Consider the following 18,641-nt stretch of genomic DNA (forward strand, 5'->3'; position numbering starts at 1 on the left):
TTCACTTCTTACCCGTTTTTCTGGCAGAGGTGGCACAACAATATGTGGATAGTAAACTAAAAGGTAGTTTCTCAACAACTCAAATTCACTATATCGCCGCCACAGTGAGTCTGTTAGGACACTCTGACCATCGGTGTGTTCAACTGACCTGAAAAGGAACAGAACGACACTGAAGTTACTTTTTAAAAACAAAAATACATACATATAAACACAATCACCTTTAAAATTATAACTACAGAATGATTATGAATCAAGCAGTAAGTAAAGAACTTTTCATACATTTTCTTTTTCTTTTCTTTTTTTTTTCTTTTCAAGACAGGGTCTCACTGTGGCCCAGGCTGGAGTGCAAGGGTACAATCACGGCTCACTGCAACCTTGACCTCCTGGGTTCAGGCACTCCTTCCACCTCAGCCTCCTGAGTAGCTGGGACCACAGGCACATGTCACCACATTGGCTAATACTTAAATTTTTTGTAGAAATGGGATCCAGCTATGTTGCTCAGGCTGGTGTCAAACTCCTGGGCTTACGCCATCTTCCTGCATTGGCCTCATGTATTTTCATATTTAATCCTTATGACAACCCTGTGAGGCAGAGATTTATTATCCTCATTTTACAGATGAGGACACAACTGCACAGTATATGCTCTGCCTATGATCACAAAGGTCTGTGGATAAAGAACTCAGATCTATCTGATTTCAAAGCTCTTACTCCTAACCACTTTCTTTCTGTTACAGAAAGCCTGTTTAAACATAAGAGAAACAGTTTTATTAGGAATACTCTAAAAGCCTTAATGTATAAATAATTGATTTTTTAACATGATAAAATCTAGTTTAGCTAGTGCTTCATTAAATAAAAAGCATTTTTAACTTCATTTCTGCCACAATGAGAGAATAACATTCACAATGAGAGAATAACATTCACAACAAAGACCAAGACACCACAAAAACTTCAATTTAGGTTATTAATGAATCAGATTAATCCAAGTACCAAGAAACAGCCACAGGAACAAAATATTAATTAGCTCTGAAAGAGTGGCAAAGAGGGGTCATAAAAATTCATCTCTAGCCTAACTTTTAATTATAAAGGGCTGGTAGGCAATGCCATGTCTTATACACATAAAAGTTCAACTTACTTTTGGGGGAAAGTTAAGGTAAAATAATATAAAGGATATTTTAAATATTTTGACTACTTAGGATTTCTTGCCAGCATAAGTAAGTCCAATTAGAAAGCATCAGTCTTCTAAACATTATCAGGACCTTGCTATTTTTCTAATTAGCTTGACAATAACCTGTTTGCCTTCCACGAAATGCACAATGTGTATTTTGTACATTAGGACACAAAGTCATAGAAGTTAAATCAGTCTCTGAATAAAGTCTAGAGAAAGTATTTACATCATACCATGTTCAACACAATAGATGCTCATTTTTATTATTTGTTAAGTTTGCTACTAAATTTGTTTATTGCATGTTAATAAAAATGAACCAAAATATGAAATGCAAAATGCACAAATGGCTCCCATGGCAAAAATACAGTATTAAATCATAATTCATTTTAAAGAGTATACCTAGACATTAGCTATAACTGATACTATCCCAATTACAATTCCCAACTTCAGCTGAAAAAATACTTGGGTTAATCTCAAGTTTCAAATTATTCAGAATCACTACCAACAAAACCCATAACTTGTAAATAAGTGGATAAATAAAGCCTATAAGTAGTACACCTACAGGGCTGATAGAAGGTCTGTGTAAGCGTTTAAAAAAAAAAAACCAAAAAAAACCAAAAAACGTGGCTGGATGCGGTGGCTCACGGCTGTAATCCCAGCACTTTGGGAGGTCGAGGCAGGTGGGTCACCTGAGGTCAGGAATTCGAGACCAGCCTGGCCAACATGGTGAAACCCCATCTCTACTAAAAATACAAAAAATTAGCTGGGCGTGGTGGCAGGCGCCCGTAATCCCAGCCACTCAGGAGGCTGAGACAGGAAAATCGCTTGAACGTGGGAGGCAGAGGTTGCACTGAGCTGAGATTGCGCCAACGCACTCCAGCCTGGGCAACAAGAGCGAAACTCCATCTCAAAAAACAAACACCAAAAAAAAAAAAAAAACCAAAAAGGCAGGGTCCAGTAGTTTCATTAGAAACTGACTAAAAGCACAGAGAAGACTTTCATTAGACCCCAAAACCATCCCATTTATCTAATCGCTCAACAACTATTTAATAGCACCTAATTGGTTTTCCTTGTAATATTTAACCCTCACAATGAAAATATGATCATTAAGCACGTTTTACAAATTAGAAGAATAACATACTGCCTTCCAAGCCATCCAGGAATTACTACCTATTCTAAAAGAGACTTATACTTATTTTAGAATAGTTCATATTCAATGAAAAGGAACACATACAAAAAAGTCTTGGGGAATTAAAAACCAGTGACTTTAGTCTTATTCAATCTTAGCCCACTAAACTATAACACTATAGAATAGGCACATACCAAAAACATCCTTTTTAATTTTAAACTTAAGAATTTACTTTGGAAGCTAGAGTTAACACTAATTTCTGAAGTATTTTTTAGGTGGCTAACTTAAAAAAAAAAAAAAAAACAAAAAACAGAAACAAAACCTCTCGATAACTGGACTATAGACAATTGCTAAAAGGGCTTTCTACTTGTATTCAAAAGGTAGGTAGGTAAGCTACATGACAGAAGTTGAATTTCTAGTTAATATGAAGGGTCAATAATATCCATATTGTCCACAACTGTCTGCAAAACACTGAATTACAAAAACAGTGCTACATAATTAAATTAAGAAATTTGATGACTGTGGTTGATGATGAAGGTCAGTTAACCAGGCCGGGCGCGGTGGCTCAAGCCTGTAATCCCAGCACTTTGGGAGGCCGAGACGGGCGGATCATGAGGTCAGGAGATCGAGACCATCCTGGCTAACAAGGTGAAACCCCATCTCTACTAAAAATACAAAAAATTAGCCGGGCGTGGTGGCAGGTGCCTGTAGTCCCAGCTACTCGGGAGGCTGAGGCAGGAAAATGGCATGAACCCGGGAGCTGGAGCTTGCAGTGAGCTGAGATCGCGCCACTGCACTCCAGCCTGGGCCACAGAGCCAGACTCGGTCTCAAAAAAAAAAAAAAAAAAAAAAAAAGTCAGTTAACCTTAGGGATATTATAAAACAATCTATTCAAAATCAGTATTTCTCGAATCCCATGTCTATATGATGTGGAATAGGGAAGAACGTCTTAAAACAGAAAAAACACAAATCATAAAGAGAAAAGACAGATAAACCTATCTTAAAATGGAAAGGCTCTGTAGTTTAAAAGACACCAATAAAAAATCATGGTCCAGCTGGGCACATTGGCTCACACCTGTAATTCCAGCACTTTGGGAGGAGGCCGAGGCAGGTGGATCACTTGAGGTCAGGAGTTCAAGACCAGCCTGGCCAGCATGGCAAAACCCCATCTCTACTAAAAATACAAAAATTAGCTGGGTGTGGTGGTACAAGTCTGTAATCTCAGCTACTCGGGAAGCTGAGGTGGGAGAATCGCTTGAGCCCGGGAGGAGGAGGTTGCGGTGAGTCAAGATCACATCACTGTATTCCCGCCTGGGCGACAAAGCGAGACTCCACCTCAGGAAAAAAAAAAAAAAAAAAAAAAAAAGGTCCATGGCTCATCTGTACTGAAAGCTCCTGGACCTTTAAATAAAAAATGTAAAATCCTGCACCCCACCCCAAACCATGAAGTTGTTTAACAAATTTTTCAAGTAATTCCAACATGTTTTTAAGTATAAAAGCCATGTTTTAAAATAAATTTGTATTGAAATACAGTTGTGAAAGTTGACTCAATAATCCTTTTGTGCACCACACATTTATTGATGGTCTACTTAAATATGTATTCACAGTCTAGCTATTACTGATGTATGGTCACTTCTAACTCCCAGATTCAAATTAGAACTGGGCTACAGAAGAAAACAATGATCCTTTATTTATTTCAAAGCCAAGCCTAAACATTATTCAGTTATTCCAGATTACCCAAATCAAGGTTCTCTCCCAGCAGTAAAAGTAATCAATACCTATTTCATTGCCCAAGTGGGTGAAAAAATAGGCATATACCAAATATATCCTTTTTCACTGTAAACTTAAAATTTACTTAGAAGGCTACAGCTAACACTATTTTCTAAAGTATTATTATTAAAGTGGCTAATTTAACTTAAAAAACAAAAAAACAGAAACAAAAGTCCTCTTACGGGGCCATGATCTTTAAAATATAACCTTACAAACCTCTGCAATACATAAACATATATATGTCATGAAATGACCTAATTTTGAAAAGAACCACATTACCTCTCTCTTTTCCTAAACTTACTACTGCATAAAAATTTTCTTGGCTGGGCGCAGTGGCTCACGCCTGTAATCCCAGCACTTTGGGAGGCCAAGGCGGGCAGATCACAAGGTCAGGAGATCAAGACCATCCTGGCTAACACAGTAAAACCCCATCTCTACTAAAAATACAAAAAAAATTAGCCAGGCATGGTGACAGGCGCCTGTAGTCCCAGCTACTCGGGAGGCTGAGGCAGGAGAATGGTATGAACCCAGGAGGCCAAGCTTGCAATGAGCTGAGATGTGCCACTGCACTCCAGCCTGGGCAACAGAGCGAGACTCCGTCTAAAAAAAGAAAAGAATTTTTTTTTTCCCCAGAAGATTCTTTTCTCTCTTTTTCTTTCTTTCTAGTGGAAGAAGGAAAACTAAATTTTCAGAATTGTCTGTAGACAACGTTCACCAAGATTTAAACTTTTATTTTGGGTAGAAACACAGACCTGGAAGATGCCTTGAAAAGTCACAGGGTTCAGCATTAAGGCAAGCTCACAGGTAAATCCTATGAAAATGGTTAAGTTAAACATTTTTTTCTTAAAAAAGTATTAACATTGGCCGGGTGCGGTGGCTCATGTCTGTAATCCCAGCACTTTGGGAGGCCAAGGTGGGTGGATCACGAGGTCAGAAATTCGAGACCAGTCTGGCCAACATGGTGAAACCCCATCTCTACTAAAAATACACGGTGGCAGGTGCCTGTAATACCAGCTACTTGGGAGGCTAAGGCAGGTGAATCACTTGAACCCAGGAGGCAGAGTTTGCAGTGAGCCGAGATCGTACCACTGCACTCTAGCCTGGGTGACAGAGTGAGACTCCATCTCAAAAAAAAAAAAAAAAGAAAGTAGGCAGGGCACGGTGGCTCAAGCCTGTAATCCCAGCACTTTGGGAGGCTGAGATGGGTGGATCACGAGGTCAGGAGATCGAGACCATCCTGGCTAACATGGTGAAACCCCGTCTCTACTAAAAATACACAAAGATGAGCCAGGCGTGGTAGCGGTCGCCTGTAGTCCCAGCTACTCAGGAGGCTGAGGCAGGAGAACAGCATGAACCTGGGAGGCAGAGCTTGCAGTAAGCCGAGATCACGCCACTGCACTCCAGCCTGGGCAACAGAGCAAGACTCCATCTCAAAAAATAGTATTACGGCCGGGCGCGGTGGCTCAAGCCTGTAATCCCAGCACTTTGGGAGGCCGAGATGGGCGGATCACGAGGTCAGGAGATCGAGACCATCCTGGCGAACACCGTGAAACCCCATCTCTACTAAAAAATACAAAAAACTAGCCGGGCGAGGTGGCGGGCGCCTGTAGTCCCAGCTACTCGGGAGGCTGAGGCAGGAGAATGGCATGAACCCGGGAGGCGGAGCTTGCAGTGAGCTGAGATCCGGCCACTGCACTCCAGCCCGGGCTACAGAGCGAGACTCCGTCTCAAAAAAAAAAAAAAAAAAAAAGTATTAACATTAAAGCATCATTATAACACTTAACTTCATTTGGTAGTCTTTTTTTTTTTTTTTTTTTGAGACAGTCTCTCGCTTTGTCACCCAGGCTCGAGTGCAGTGGCACAATCTCAGCTTACTGTAATCTCTACCTCCCAGGTTCAAGTGATTCTCCTGCCTCAGACTCCCGAGTAGCTGGGACCACCACACCTGGCTAATTTTCATATTTTTAGTAGAGACGGGGTTTCGCCATGTTGGCCAGGGTGGTCTCAAACTCCTGACCTCAGGTGATCTGCTTGCCTTGGCCTCCCAAAGTGCGGAGATTACCGGCATGAGCCACCATGCCCAGCTAGGTTTAGTAGTCTATTATTTTACTGGCTATCAACAATTCTCTCATATCTATTTGTTTTAATTGAAAGCACTTCTGCTCAATCTCTGAAGACAGAAAAGAAACAGTACATTATTCTTTATATAAACTGTTTATAACTGGCAACAACAAATTGAGTCTTCCCTTGCCTTTTTTTAGACGAAACAACTCTAATTCCTTTAGCTTTTCCCTTAGGAGGTAAAAGACAATTTTTCTGGTGAGTTTTTATTTCCTACTCCATAATTTACTTTGTCTTTTCTATTTTTACTCACCAAGTTCTTTTTCCTTGTTTTTTAAAGGTGTCTACTTCCCATTATTCTTAAATTTACTCCAAGTTCTAAAGTGCCAATCTAAGTGTTTCTGTTTGTTAATTTTTGTAACTCCCAACTGTCTTAAGAGGACTCAGACCTTATTCTCTACTCCTAGAATTCTTTGTTAACCATTTCCACTTGCCCAAGTTCACTTCATACATGCCTGAGAACCTGGTATCCTTTTACAAAAAAGCACAGGGATTCTGAGACCAAGGAATCCTCCAAAGCATGTATCAAGTAACATTCCAGATTCCAAAAGTATTCCACTAACCTTCCCTCTCCCCACAAAACAGATTCATTAAAATATAGCTATCTACCAAGAGTATCAGAGCAAAAGATACAGCTGTTTACCCATTAAAAGGTTAAGGACACAGGGCTGGATGCAGTGGTTCACACCAGTAATCCTAGCATTTTGGGAGGCTGACGCAGGAATATCGCTTGAGCTCAGGAGTTTGAGACCAGACTGAGCCACATGCCTACGAAAAATTTAAAAACTGCCAGACACAGTGGCTCATGCCTGTAATCCTAACACTTTGGGAGGCCAAGGTGGGTGCATCATTTGAGGTCAGGAGTTTGAGACCAGCCTGGCCAACATGGTGAAATCCTGTCTCTACTAAAAATACAAAAAAAATCAGCTGGGCATGGTAGCACATGCCTGTAATCCCAGTTACTTGGGAGGCTAAGGCAGGAGAATCACTTGAACCCAGGAGACAGAGATTGCAGTGAGCCAAGATCATGCCACTGTATTCTAGCCTTGGCAACAGAGTGAGACTCCATCTCAAAAAAAAAAAAAAAATTAAAAATTAGCCAGCCATGGTGGCTCACACCTGTATGCCAGCTACTCAGGAAACTGAGGTGAGAGAATCACTTGACCCTAGGAGTTTGAGGCTGCAGTGAGCCATGACTGCACCACTGTACTCCAGCCCAGGCAACAGAATGAGACTCTGTCTCAAAAAAAAGTAAAGAAACAAAATCAATCCCAGAAAAAAAAAAAAAAAAACTTTAAAAAATTCTGTTATACAACAGAGTCTGCATCAATAGCTACCAGAAAAAGCTTGCCGTCTACCTGCCCAGGTGTAATTTTCATCACCCACCTTGTTTCAATGAGGTAAGCGGTATATGTTTCTTGCATGTTCATGGCATTTCTTCCAGTTCGTTTTTCTGCTTCTGAAACACTGATTTCTATCTTCTTCAACCAAAAATTATTGTGTGTCATCTGGACAAAACAACAACAACAACAACAAAAAACTCTTTAAGATGGTACTGAAAAAAGCCTCAGCCACATAAATTAAACCCATTATTGGGTTTACATATTTCAAAATAGTTACTTATAGTTCTTGAGTTGCCAGGGGTTGCAAAATGACAGCGGCAAATGATAGTCTTTATCAACATACAAAAGTACATTAACTTTTCCAGAGGTATTTTATTTAAATATGTATTTATTTTTATTTTTTGAGACCAAGTCTCACTCTGTCACCCAGGCTGAAGTGCACTGGTGCAATCTCGGCTCACTGCAACCTTCACCTCCTGGGTTCAAGGGATTCTCCTGCCTGTCTCCCAAGTAGCTGGGATTATAGGCATGCACCACCACGCTCAGCTGACTTTGGTATTTTCAGTAGAAACGGGGTTTCACCATGTTGACCAGGATGGTCTCGAACTCCTGACCTCAGGTGATCCACCTGCCTTGGCCTCCCAAAGTGCTGGGATTATAGGCATGAGCCACTGCGCCCGGCCTTCCAGAGGTAGTTTAAAAGGTACTATATGTTGAATGATTAAAATTTAGACATTTCATAAGTGACCAAGAATAATCTATAAAAATACATAAGAAAATATCTTAAAAACACATTAGACACAAAGGATTCTGGGAGGATAGTGAATAGGAAGCACCAGGAATCCATCTCCCCACCTAGATGACAACTGCACTGGCAGACCCTATCTGATGTAAGTATTGGGGAACTCTGGAGTCCAATAAAGGCTTGCAATCCCCAGGGGAAGGCTTGGATGACAAAATGTGGTTACTTTCAATCAATTTCAGCTACCTATCCCTTAGTGCCTAACAGGCAGCTGTGCAGCATTCCTGGAACAGCCTGATGAAGCCAGGGTAGGCAAAAAGGGCCTTTTTCTCCAAACATCCATGATCTGTCCTCTGATCACCAACTGCTTCTTCTAAGAGGCACAAAGAAGTAGTGGCCACTGCTGTTGCTCCTCCCCACACTGTTGCAAGCCTCCTGTCCTGGCTGAAGTGACTTCCACGGGATTCAAAAGCCAGCATCCTGTTTTTCCTCCCTTCATTTTTATTTTGACCCTCTTTTGTAAGCCAGACATTTAGCCAGGTGTGGTAGTGCGTGCCTTTAGTTCTGGCTACCAAGGAGGCTGAGGCAGGTGGATCAGTTCAGCAAAGGAGGTCAAAACTAGCCTGGGAAACATAGGAAGACCTTGTCTCTCAAAAAGAAAAAATTGGACGTTTAAGAACAACTGGATAGATGAGGACAATTAGAAAACAATCATACATGCCCAGGAAAAGGCTCAAGCTCAGGAAAGATCTCTAAAGACTTTAAGTTTACACCTCTCTCAGGCTGATCTTTGGCATGGAGACAGTCTACAGCAATTAAAAAATAAATACAAATAACAAAAACAGCAACCCCCAGGGTAGGGGAAGAATTTGATGTCCAGAGTTACCACATTATTACATGCAAATGCCTAGTTTTCTTTTCTTTTTTTTTTTTTTTGAGACGGAGTCTCGCTCTGTGGCCCAGGCTGGAGTGCAGTGGCCGGATCTCAGCTCACTGCAAGCTCCGCCTCCTGGGTTTAAGCCATTCTCCTGCCTCAGCCTCCCGAGTAGCTGGGACTACAGGCGCCCGCCACCTCACCCGGCTAGGTTTTTTTTTGTATTTTTTAGTAGAGACGGGGTTTCACCGTGTTAGCCAGGATGGTCTCGATCTCCTGACCTCGTGATCCGCCCGTCTCGGCCTCCCAAAGTGCTGGGATTACAGGCTTGAGCCACCGCGCCCAGCCTGCAAATGCCTAGTTTTCAACAACAAAAAAATCACAAGGCATATAAAGAAACAGCGTGGTATGAACCCTTCAGAGGGAAAAAATACATCAACAGAAACTGCTCCTGAAAAACACATGATGACAGATCTACTAGAAAAAGACTTTTATCCCTTTACCCCCTTTTTCATTTCTTTTTTCTTTTTTTTTTTTTAGACAGAGTCTAGCTTTGTCACCCAGGCTGGATTGCTGTGGTGCAATCTCAACTCAGTGCAACCTCCGGCTCCTGGGTTCAAGCGATTCCTGTGCTTCAGCCTCCTGAGTAGCTGGGATTACAGGCGTGTGCCACCACACCGGGCTAATTTTTTTTTTTTTTTTTTGAGACAGAGTCTTGCTGTATCGCCAGGCCGGAGTCCAGTGGTGCGATCTCAGCTCGCTGCAACCTCCACCTCTGGGTTCAAGGGATTCTCCTGCCTTAGCCTCCAGAGTAGCTGAAACTACAGGCCATGTTGTCCAGGCTGGTCTTGAAGTTCTTGGCTCAAATGATCCACAAGCCTCAGTCTTCCAAGCTGCTGGCATTACAGGCAGGAGCTACCATGCCTGGCTGACAAAGACTTTAAAGTAATCATCCTATAGATGCTCAGACAACTTAAAGGAAGATGTGGAGAAAGTAAAAAAATGATTTAAAAAAAAGATGTATGAACAAAACAGAAGTATCAGTACAGAGACAGAAAACTTAAAAAGAAACCAAAGGGCCGGGCGCGGTGGCTCAAGCCTGTAATCCCAGCACTTTGGGAGGCCGAGGCGGGCGGATCACGAGGTCAGGAGATCGAGACCATCCTGGCTAACATGGTGAAACCCCATCTCTACTAAAAATACGAAAAACTAGCCGGGCGTGGTGGCGGGCGCCTGTAGTCCCAGCTACTCGGAGGCTGAGGCAGGAGAATGGCCTGAACCTGGGAGGCGGAGCTTGCAGTGAGCCGAGATCGCGCCACTGCACTCCAGCCTGGGCGACGGAGCGAGACACCCAAAAAAAAAAAAAAAAAAAAAAAAAAAGAAACCAAAAAGTGGCCGGGCATGGTGGTTCATGCCTGTAATCCCAGCACTTTGGGAGGCTGAGGTCAGGAGTTCAAGACCAGTCTAGTCAACATGTTGAAACCCCGTCTTTACTGAAAATATAAAAACTAGCCGGGCATGGTGGCGGGCACTTGTAATCCCAGCTACTCAGGAGACTGAGGCATGGAGAATTACTCGAACCTGGGAGGCAGAGGTTGCAGTGAGCAAAGATCATGCCACTGTACTCCAGCCTCGGTGATAGGGCAAGAAAAAGAAAAAAGAAACCAAAAGAAATTCCGGAGCTGAAAAGTACAGTAACTGAAATTAAAAGTTCACTAGAGGGGTTCAAAGGCAAATTTCAGCAGGCACAAGAGAGAACTGGCAAACCAGAAGATAGGAGAATGGAAATTACCAAGTCCGAGGAACAGAAAAAAGAGGGAAGGAAAGTAAACAGAGCTTAAGGGAGAAGCAGGACACCATCAAACCAACATGTGCACTCTGGTAGTAAGGAGAGGGAGAGAGAAAAAGGGGAAGGGACAGTATCTGAAGAAATAATGGTAGAAAATTTCACAAATATGATAGAAGAAATGTATATAAATATCCAAGAAGCTTGACAAAATCCAAAATAAGATGTTTAATGAGACACCTTATAACTTTTCAGAGACAGAATCTTGACAGCAGCAAGACAGAAGCAACTGCTCATATATAAGGAATCTTCAATAAGGTTATCAGCAAATTTCTCATCAGAAATTTTGGAGGCCAGAAGACAGGGAGTTGATATCTTTAAAGTGCTAAAAAATAAAAATAACTGTCAATCCAGAATCCTATATCTAGCAAACTGTCCTTCAAAAGTGTAGGAAAAATTAAGACATTCCCAGAGGCAGGAGAATCGCTTGAACCCAGGAGGCAGAGGTTGCAGTGAGCCAAGATCGCGCCACTGAACTCTAGTCTGGGCAACAGTCAGGCTCCGTCTCAAAAAAACAAAACAAAAAAATTAATGAGGCCGGGCGCGGTGGCTCAAGCCTGTAATCCCAGCACTTTGGGAGGCCGAGACGGGCGGATCACGAGGTCAGGAGTTCGAGACCATCCTGGCTAACGCGGTGAAACCCCGTCTCTACTAAAAAATACAAAAAACTAGCCAGGCGAGGTGGTGGGCGCCTGTAGTCCCAGCTACTCGGGAGGCTGAGGCAGGAGAATGGCGTAAAAACCCGGGAGGCGGAGCTTGCAATGAGCTGAGATCCGGCCACTGCACTCCAGCCTGGGCGACACAGCGAGACTCCGTCTCAAAAAAAAAAAAAAAAAAAAAAATTAATGAAAACGAAATTATAAAAATAAGTCAATTTACAATAGCATCAAAAAGAAAAAAATACTTGGGAATTAAGGTGGTAAAAGACTTGTACAATGGAAACTAAAACATTGCTAGAAATTAAAAGAAGATAAATAAATCAAAACACATCCCATGTTCATGATTTGGAAGATTTAATATTATTAAGATATCAAAACTACCTAAAGCACTCTATATATTCAATGCAAACCCTATGAAAATCCCAATGGCATTCTTTGACATTCTTTGCAGAAATAGGAAAACTCATCCTAAGAGTCATATGGAACCTCAAGGGACCCCAAATAGCCAAAGCAATCTTGAAAATGAAGCATAAGGCCGGGCGCAGTGGCTTATGCCTGTAATCCCAGCACTTTGGGAGACCAGGGTGGGCAGATCACGAGGTCAGGAGATGGAGACAATCCTGACTAACATGGTGAAACACCGTCTCTACTAAAAATACACAAAATTAGCCTGGCGTGGTGGCAGGCACCTGTAGTCCCAGCTACTCAGGAGGCTGAGGCAGGAGAATGGTGTGAACCCGGGAGGCGGAGCTTGCAGTGAGCCGAGATCACACCACTGCACTCCAGCCTGGGCGACTGAGCGAGACTCTGTCTCAAAAAAAAAAAAAAAAGGGCCAGGCGCAGTGGCTCACGCCTGTAATCCTAACACTTTGGGAGGCTGAGGCGGGCGCATCACAACGTCAGGAGATCGAGACCACGGTGAAACCCCATCTCTACTAAAAATACAAAAAATTAGCCGGGCGCGCTGGCGGGCGCCTGTAGTCCCAGCTACTCAGGAGGCTGAGGCAGGAGAATGGCGTGAACCCGGGAGGCGGAGCTTGCAGTGAGCTGAGATCGCGCCACTGCACTCCAGCCTGGGCGACAGAGCCAGACTCCGTCTCAAAAAAAAAAAAAAAAAAAAAAGAAAAGAAAATGAAGCATAAATCTGGAGGACTCATACTTCCTAGTTTCAAAACTTACTACAAAGCTACAGTAATAAAAACAATATGGTACTGGCATAAAGGCAGGTATATAATGAAATCGAATAGACAGTCCAGAAATAAACCCTCGAATATATGGTCAAACAATTTTGTGACAGGACAGTTCGATGAGAAAAGGACAATGTTTCCAACAAACAATGCTGGGAAAACTGAATATCCACATATAAAAAAATTATATTGGACCCTTACCTAACACCCTACACAAAAACTAACTTTAAATGGTTCAAAGACCCAAGCATAAAACTCTTAGAAGAAAACACAGGGCAAAAGTTTCAAGACATTGGATGTGACCATGGTTTCTTGGATATGACACCAAAGGCACAGGCAGTAAAAGAAAACACTGGCAAATTGGACTTCATGAAAATGAAAAATGTCGTTCATCAAAAGACAGTGTTAACAGGCCAGGTGAGGTGGCTCACGCCTGTAATCCCAGCACTTTGGGAGGCGGAGGCAGGAGGATCACTTGAGGTCAGGCGTTCAAGACCAGCCTGGCCAACATGGCAAAACCCCATCTCTACAAAAACACAAAAATTAGCCAGGTGTGCTGGCATGTCTGTAATCCCAGCTGCTTGGGAGGCTGAGGCAGGAAAATTGCTTGAAACCAGGATCCAGAGGCTGCAGTGAGCCAAGATCACACCACTGCATTTCAGCCTGGATGACAAAGCGAGACTATGTCTCAAGAGGAAAAACAAAACAAAACAAAACAAAACAAAAACGAGACCAGCCTGACCAACATGGAGAAATCCCATCTCCACGAAAAATACAAAATCAGCCGGGTGTGGTGGCACATGCCTGGAATCTCAGCTACTCAGGAGGCTGAGGCAGGAGAATTGCTTGAACTCAGGAGGCAGAGGTTGTGACGAGCCAAGATTGCACCACTGAAACTCCGTCTCAAAACAAAAACAAAAACAAACAAACAAACAAACAAAAGGACAGTATTAGAGTAAAAAGCAACCCAAAGAATGGAAGAAAGCATTTTCTCTCATGGATCCAGACTATTTAGGGAACTCCCAAAACTCAACAACAAAATACAACCCAATTCGGCCAGGCACGGTGGCTCACGCCTGTAATCTCAGCACTTTGGGAGGCCAAGGTGGGTGGATCACCTGAGGTCAGGAGTTCGAGGCCAGCCTAGCCAACATGGCAAAACCCTGTCTCTAATAAAAATACAAAAAATTAGCTGGGTGTGGCGGTGGGTGCCTGTAATTCCAGCTACTTGGGAGGCTGAGGCAGGAGAATCGCTTGAGCCTGGGAGGCAGAGGTTACAGTGAGCTGAGATCGCGCCACTGCACTCCATCCAGCCTGGGTGACAGAGCGAGAATATGTCTCAAAAAAAAAGAAAAAAAATATATATATATATATTATATATACAACTCAATTCAAAAATGGAAAAATGGGCAAAGGACTTGAATAGATATTTTTCTGAAGAAGCACATGAAAAGATGCTCAACATCACTCATCATTAGGTAAATGCAAATCAAAACTACAATGAAATACTGTCTCATTAGAATGGCTACTATGAAAAACAAACATTAGGAAATAAGTGTTGGTGAGGATGTGGAGAAATTGGAACCCTTGTGCCCTATTGGCGGGAATGTAAAACGGTGCAGCTGCTGTGGAAAACAGCACAGTGGTGCCCCAAAAGATTAAAAATACAATTACCATATAATCCAGCAATTCCGCTCCTGCCAAAAGAATTAAAAGCAGGGTCTCAAAGAGATATGTGCATATCCATGTCATGGCACCATCATTCACAATAGGTAAAATGTGGAAGCAATGCAAATGTCCATCAACAGATGAATGGATTTTTTTAAACATGATATATACAAACAATGGAATACCATTCATCCTTAAAAGCAAAGGAAATTCTGTCATATGCTACAACATGGATATATATCTTGAAGACATTACGATAAGTGAAATAAAACAGTCACACAAAGAGAAATACTGTATGATTCCACGTATATGAGGTACTTGGTAATCAAAATCGTAGACAGTAGAGTGATGGCTGCCAGCAGCTGGGGCAGGGGGAAACAGGTAGCTGTGGTTTAATGGGTATGACTTCAGTTCCACAAGATGAAAAGAGTTCTGGAGGCTGGTTTTACAATGTATGTGAATGTACTTATGATTGAACATTTTTAAACCATCAAGATGGTAAATTTTATATCATATATATTTTAACACATTTTTTTGTTTGTTTTTTGAGACAGAGTTTCGCTGTTATTGCCTAGGCTGGAGTGCAATGGGGCGATCTCGGCTCACCACAACTTCAGCCTCCCAGGCTCAAGCGATTCTCCTCCCTCAGTCTCCTGAGTAGCTGGGATCACAGGCATGCACCACCACCCCCAGATAATTTTGTATTTTTAGTAGAGATGGAGTTTCTCCATGTTGGTCAGGCTGGTCTCGAACTCCCTATCTCAGGTAATCCACCCACCTCGTCCTCCCAAAGTGCTGGGATTATAGGCGTGAGCCACCGTGCCCAGTTTAACACAATTTTTTAAACTGAAGAATAAACACATTCTAACAAATATGAATGATCCTAAATATTGATATCTAATTTGGGGTTTAACCAAAATCAAATCTCTCTCTCTCAAAAGTCAAATACTATACATATGCCAAAGGCAAGATTATCAGCAGTCAGCATAATTTTTTTTTAAACAATCAGGAGTCATATTAAACTTTAAATTCACCTAAACTTTTGACAGTGGTTAATAGGCTCCACCCTTGAGGCAGCAGAGTTTTAAGAAGAGCAGACTCCTTTCTTTTCCCACTAGAACATCTCAGGTCTACACCAAAAGGTGAAAAAGAACACTAAACACACCACAGGCAGCCCCTACCTAGGCCGTAGGTCTGAGAAGTGCATCACTGCAGAAAGGTTTCAAATACACCCAAACTAACTCCAAGTCTAAACAAGGAAGAGAAAGTGAGACCACAGGATAACTGCTATGCTATGGCTTTTTTTTTTCTTCTTTGCTCACTGTCAAAATTGTGGGTTTTAACTTAATTTAAAATATTGTACTGCATTATAATTGGGGTGTTTTATGAAGGAGAGATAAAAGTAGAAACTAAGTGCAGCAAAAGGTGAAAGAAAAAGCTACACATATCAAATTAAACCCATCCACTATAAGGTCTGAAAGAGGTCTGTGACAGTGCAAAGATATGAATCAGCAATGAAAACAGATGATACACTACGGAGCTCTCCCAAAAGGTACAGGAAAAATGCGGAAGAAGGTAAAAATCCTAAAAGGAGATAAAAAGAGTCAACCCAATGGGTTGAAATCATCAGCCAATAAAAACAAATCATTCAGTCCTCAAGGCATTTTTATAAAATGTAAGTTTTTATATATTTATGTACTAAGACAGAAAATAAGAGAGCAGGAAATCATCAACCAAAAGAAAGCTCAAGAAATCACCTAAGCACAAGCCACTCAACATCAGGGTTGGTTATGAAGCCCTCACTGGTTGACACATACATATATATGTATTAATAATACGTTCTGGCCACAGCCAAGCATTTTGATTTACCATCTGCTCCAGTGACAAATTCCCTGAATTCTGAAAGCACATCCTGATAAAGCAAGTTATTAATATCTCCCCAGTCAAAAAGATAACACATATGAAACATAAACTGACCCTGTCAGTAACCCGGTTACAAAGAAGAAAAAAAAATAAAAGCATAAAATCGGCTAACATAAAAGCTAAAGAATACAAACAGGCACACAACAACAACACCAGTAGCGTTGGTAGATGATACAAAATTACTTAAATCGTCAGTATTAAAGCACAGAACAGTGCCAAGAATAACACAACCGAACACCATAATTGTTAAAAGGACACATTCAACAGATTTAAAGATGGACTGCCCTGTTGAATGGCAGATGAGACCAGGGACCTTTTAAAGAGAGACCTAATTTTTATTTTATTTTTAAATATTATGTGTAGAGACGAGGTCTCACTGTGTTGCCTAGGCTGGTCTCAAACTCCTGGGCTCAAGTAATCCTCTCACCTCAGTGCAGGGTCAACAGTCACAACAACTTTTTTTTTTTTTTGAGACAGAATGTCACCCAGGCTGGAGTGCCAATGACTCAATCCTGGCTCACTACAACCTCTACCTCCTGGGTTCAAGTGATTCTCACGTTTCAGCCACCCAAGTAGCTGGGACTACAGGTGTGTGCCACCACACTCAACTAATTTTTGTTATTTTTATTAACCGTAGATATGGGGTTTCGCCATGATGGCCAGGCTGGGCAAGTAATTTAGCCTGTCTGTGCTTCAGTTTCCTCATCTGGAAAACAGAGATAATAGTACCTGCAATAAATGGAATGTTTGTGTCCTCATAAAATGTATATGTTAAAATACTAACACTCAAGGTAATGGTATTAGGATGTGGGGCCTTTGGAAAGATTAGGTCATGAGGGTAGAGCCCTCCTAAGTGGGGTTAGTGCCCTGATAAAAGAGACCCCAGAGAGTTCCTCTCCTCCTTCCACCATGTGAGGACACAGTGAAAAGACAGCCTACAATGAGCCAGGAAGCAGCCCTCACCAGTCACTGAATCTGCCAGTTCCTTAATCCTGGACTTCCCAGCCTCCAAGACTGTAAGCAATTCACTGCTATTGTTTATAAGCCACTCCGTCGGTGGTACCTTGTTATAGCAGCCCGAACAGACTAAAGACAGTACCTAATTCACAAAGTCATTGGGAATATTTAATGGGTTAATGCATATCAAGAGTTTTTAAAGTTGCCTGGCTCACAGCAAGAGCTCAAGTACTACTTTTCCGCCATTATTTTTAGATTTAAATTTTCTGATGATGAAAATTATACATGCTAAATGTACAAACACTGAAAAAAATGAAGTAAATGTAAATCATCTGTATCCCACAACCCAGCGCTAACCACTGTTACTATAACAGTATACTTCCTTATCACCTTTTTTCTAGGTGTGATGCGTCTGTGTTACTGAAACAGGTCAGAGAGCTAAGGATAAGAAGCACCTATGGAAGTGACTTCCCTCTGGGGCTCTGTCTACCCTGATCAGAGGTAGCTGGTACTAGGTTAAAAATGACATGTTTACTGATAGTGATGCTTACCCCAGCCGTAAATAACTTAGTTCTGGCTGCTATAACAAATGACCATAGACTGGGTGGTTCGTAAACAACAGAAATTTATTGCTCACAGTCCTGGAGGCTGGGAAGACCGAGATCAAGGAACGGGCAGATTCGGCGAGGGTCTGCTTCCTGGTTCACAGACAGCTGTGTTTCACTGTCTTCATATGGCTGGAAGAGAGGAGATTTCTGGATTTTTTTTTTAATAAGGGCATTAATCCCACTCACGAAGTCTCCATCCTCATGACCTAATCACCTTCCAAAGGCCCTTCCACCAAACACCATCACAATGGGGTTAGGTTTCAACATATGAATTTTGGGGAGACAGAAACATTCAGTCCAAAGCAATAACTAAGAAAAACACGGTTATAATATATGGCCTGTTCTCTTGTGCTTTTTTCTATAAAAATACTTTTAAAGTAACAGCACAGCTATTCAGAAAACATTAATTTTTATTTAAATTACAACAATATGTTAAGTTTGAACAGCGTTCCAAACTGAGTAACACATTCATGGTTCATGAAATTAATCTGGTGGGTTGGGACCAACACTTTTTTTTTTTTTTTTGAGACCGAGTCTCGCTTTGTCACATAGGGTGGAATGCAGTAGCATGATCATGGCTCACTGCAACCTCCGCCTCCTAGGTTCAAGCAATTCTCCTGCCTTAGCCTCCCGAGTAGCTGGGATTACA

The 18,641-nt window shown here is 41.9% G+C and overlaps 1 protein-coding gene across 2 annotated transcripts in view; it reads right to left on the bottom strand.

Annotated features, from left to right (window-relative positions):
• SNX4 (sorting nexin 4) overlaps window positions 1-18,641 on the bottom strand; it is a 79,034-nt gene that overhangs the window by 54,513 nt on the left and 5,880 nt on the right. The window contains exons 2-3 of one of the 2 annotated variants that reach the window (XM_003894040.4): window positions 7,572-7,693; window positions 13-148 (exon numbers count right to left, since the gene is read on the bottom strand). In XM_003894040.4, coding sequence (XP_003894089.1) covers window positions 13-148; window positions 7,572-7,693 — 258 coding nt within the window. The remainder of the gene's footprint in view (window positions 1-12; window positions 149-7,571; window positions 7,694-18,641) is intronic. The other variant, XM_003894041.4, reaches the window with a different exon arrangement.

The sequence above is a fragment of the Papio anubis genome, chromosome 2, assembly GCF_008728515.1.
Source record: "Papio anubis isolate 15944 chromosome 2, Panubis1.0, whole genome shotgun sequence".
NCBI classification, from domain to species: Eukaryota; Metazoa; Chordata; class Mammalia; order Primates; family Cercopithecidae; genus Papio; species Papio anubis.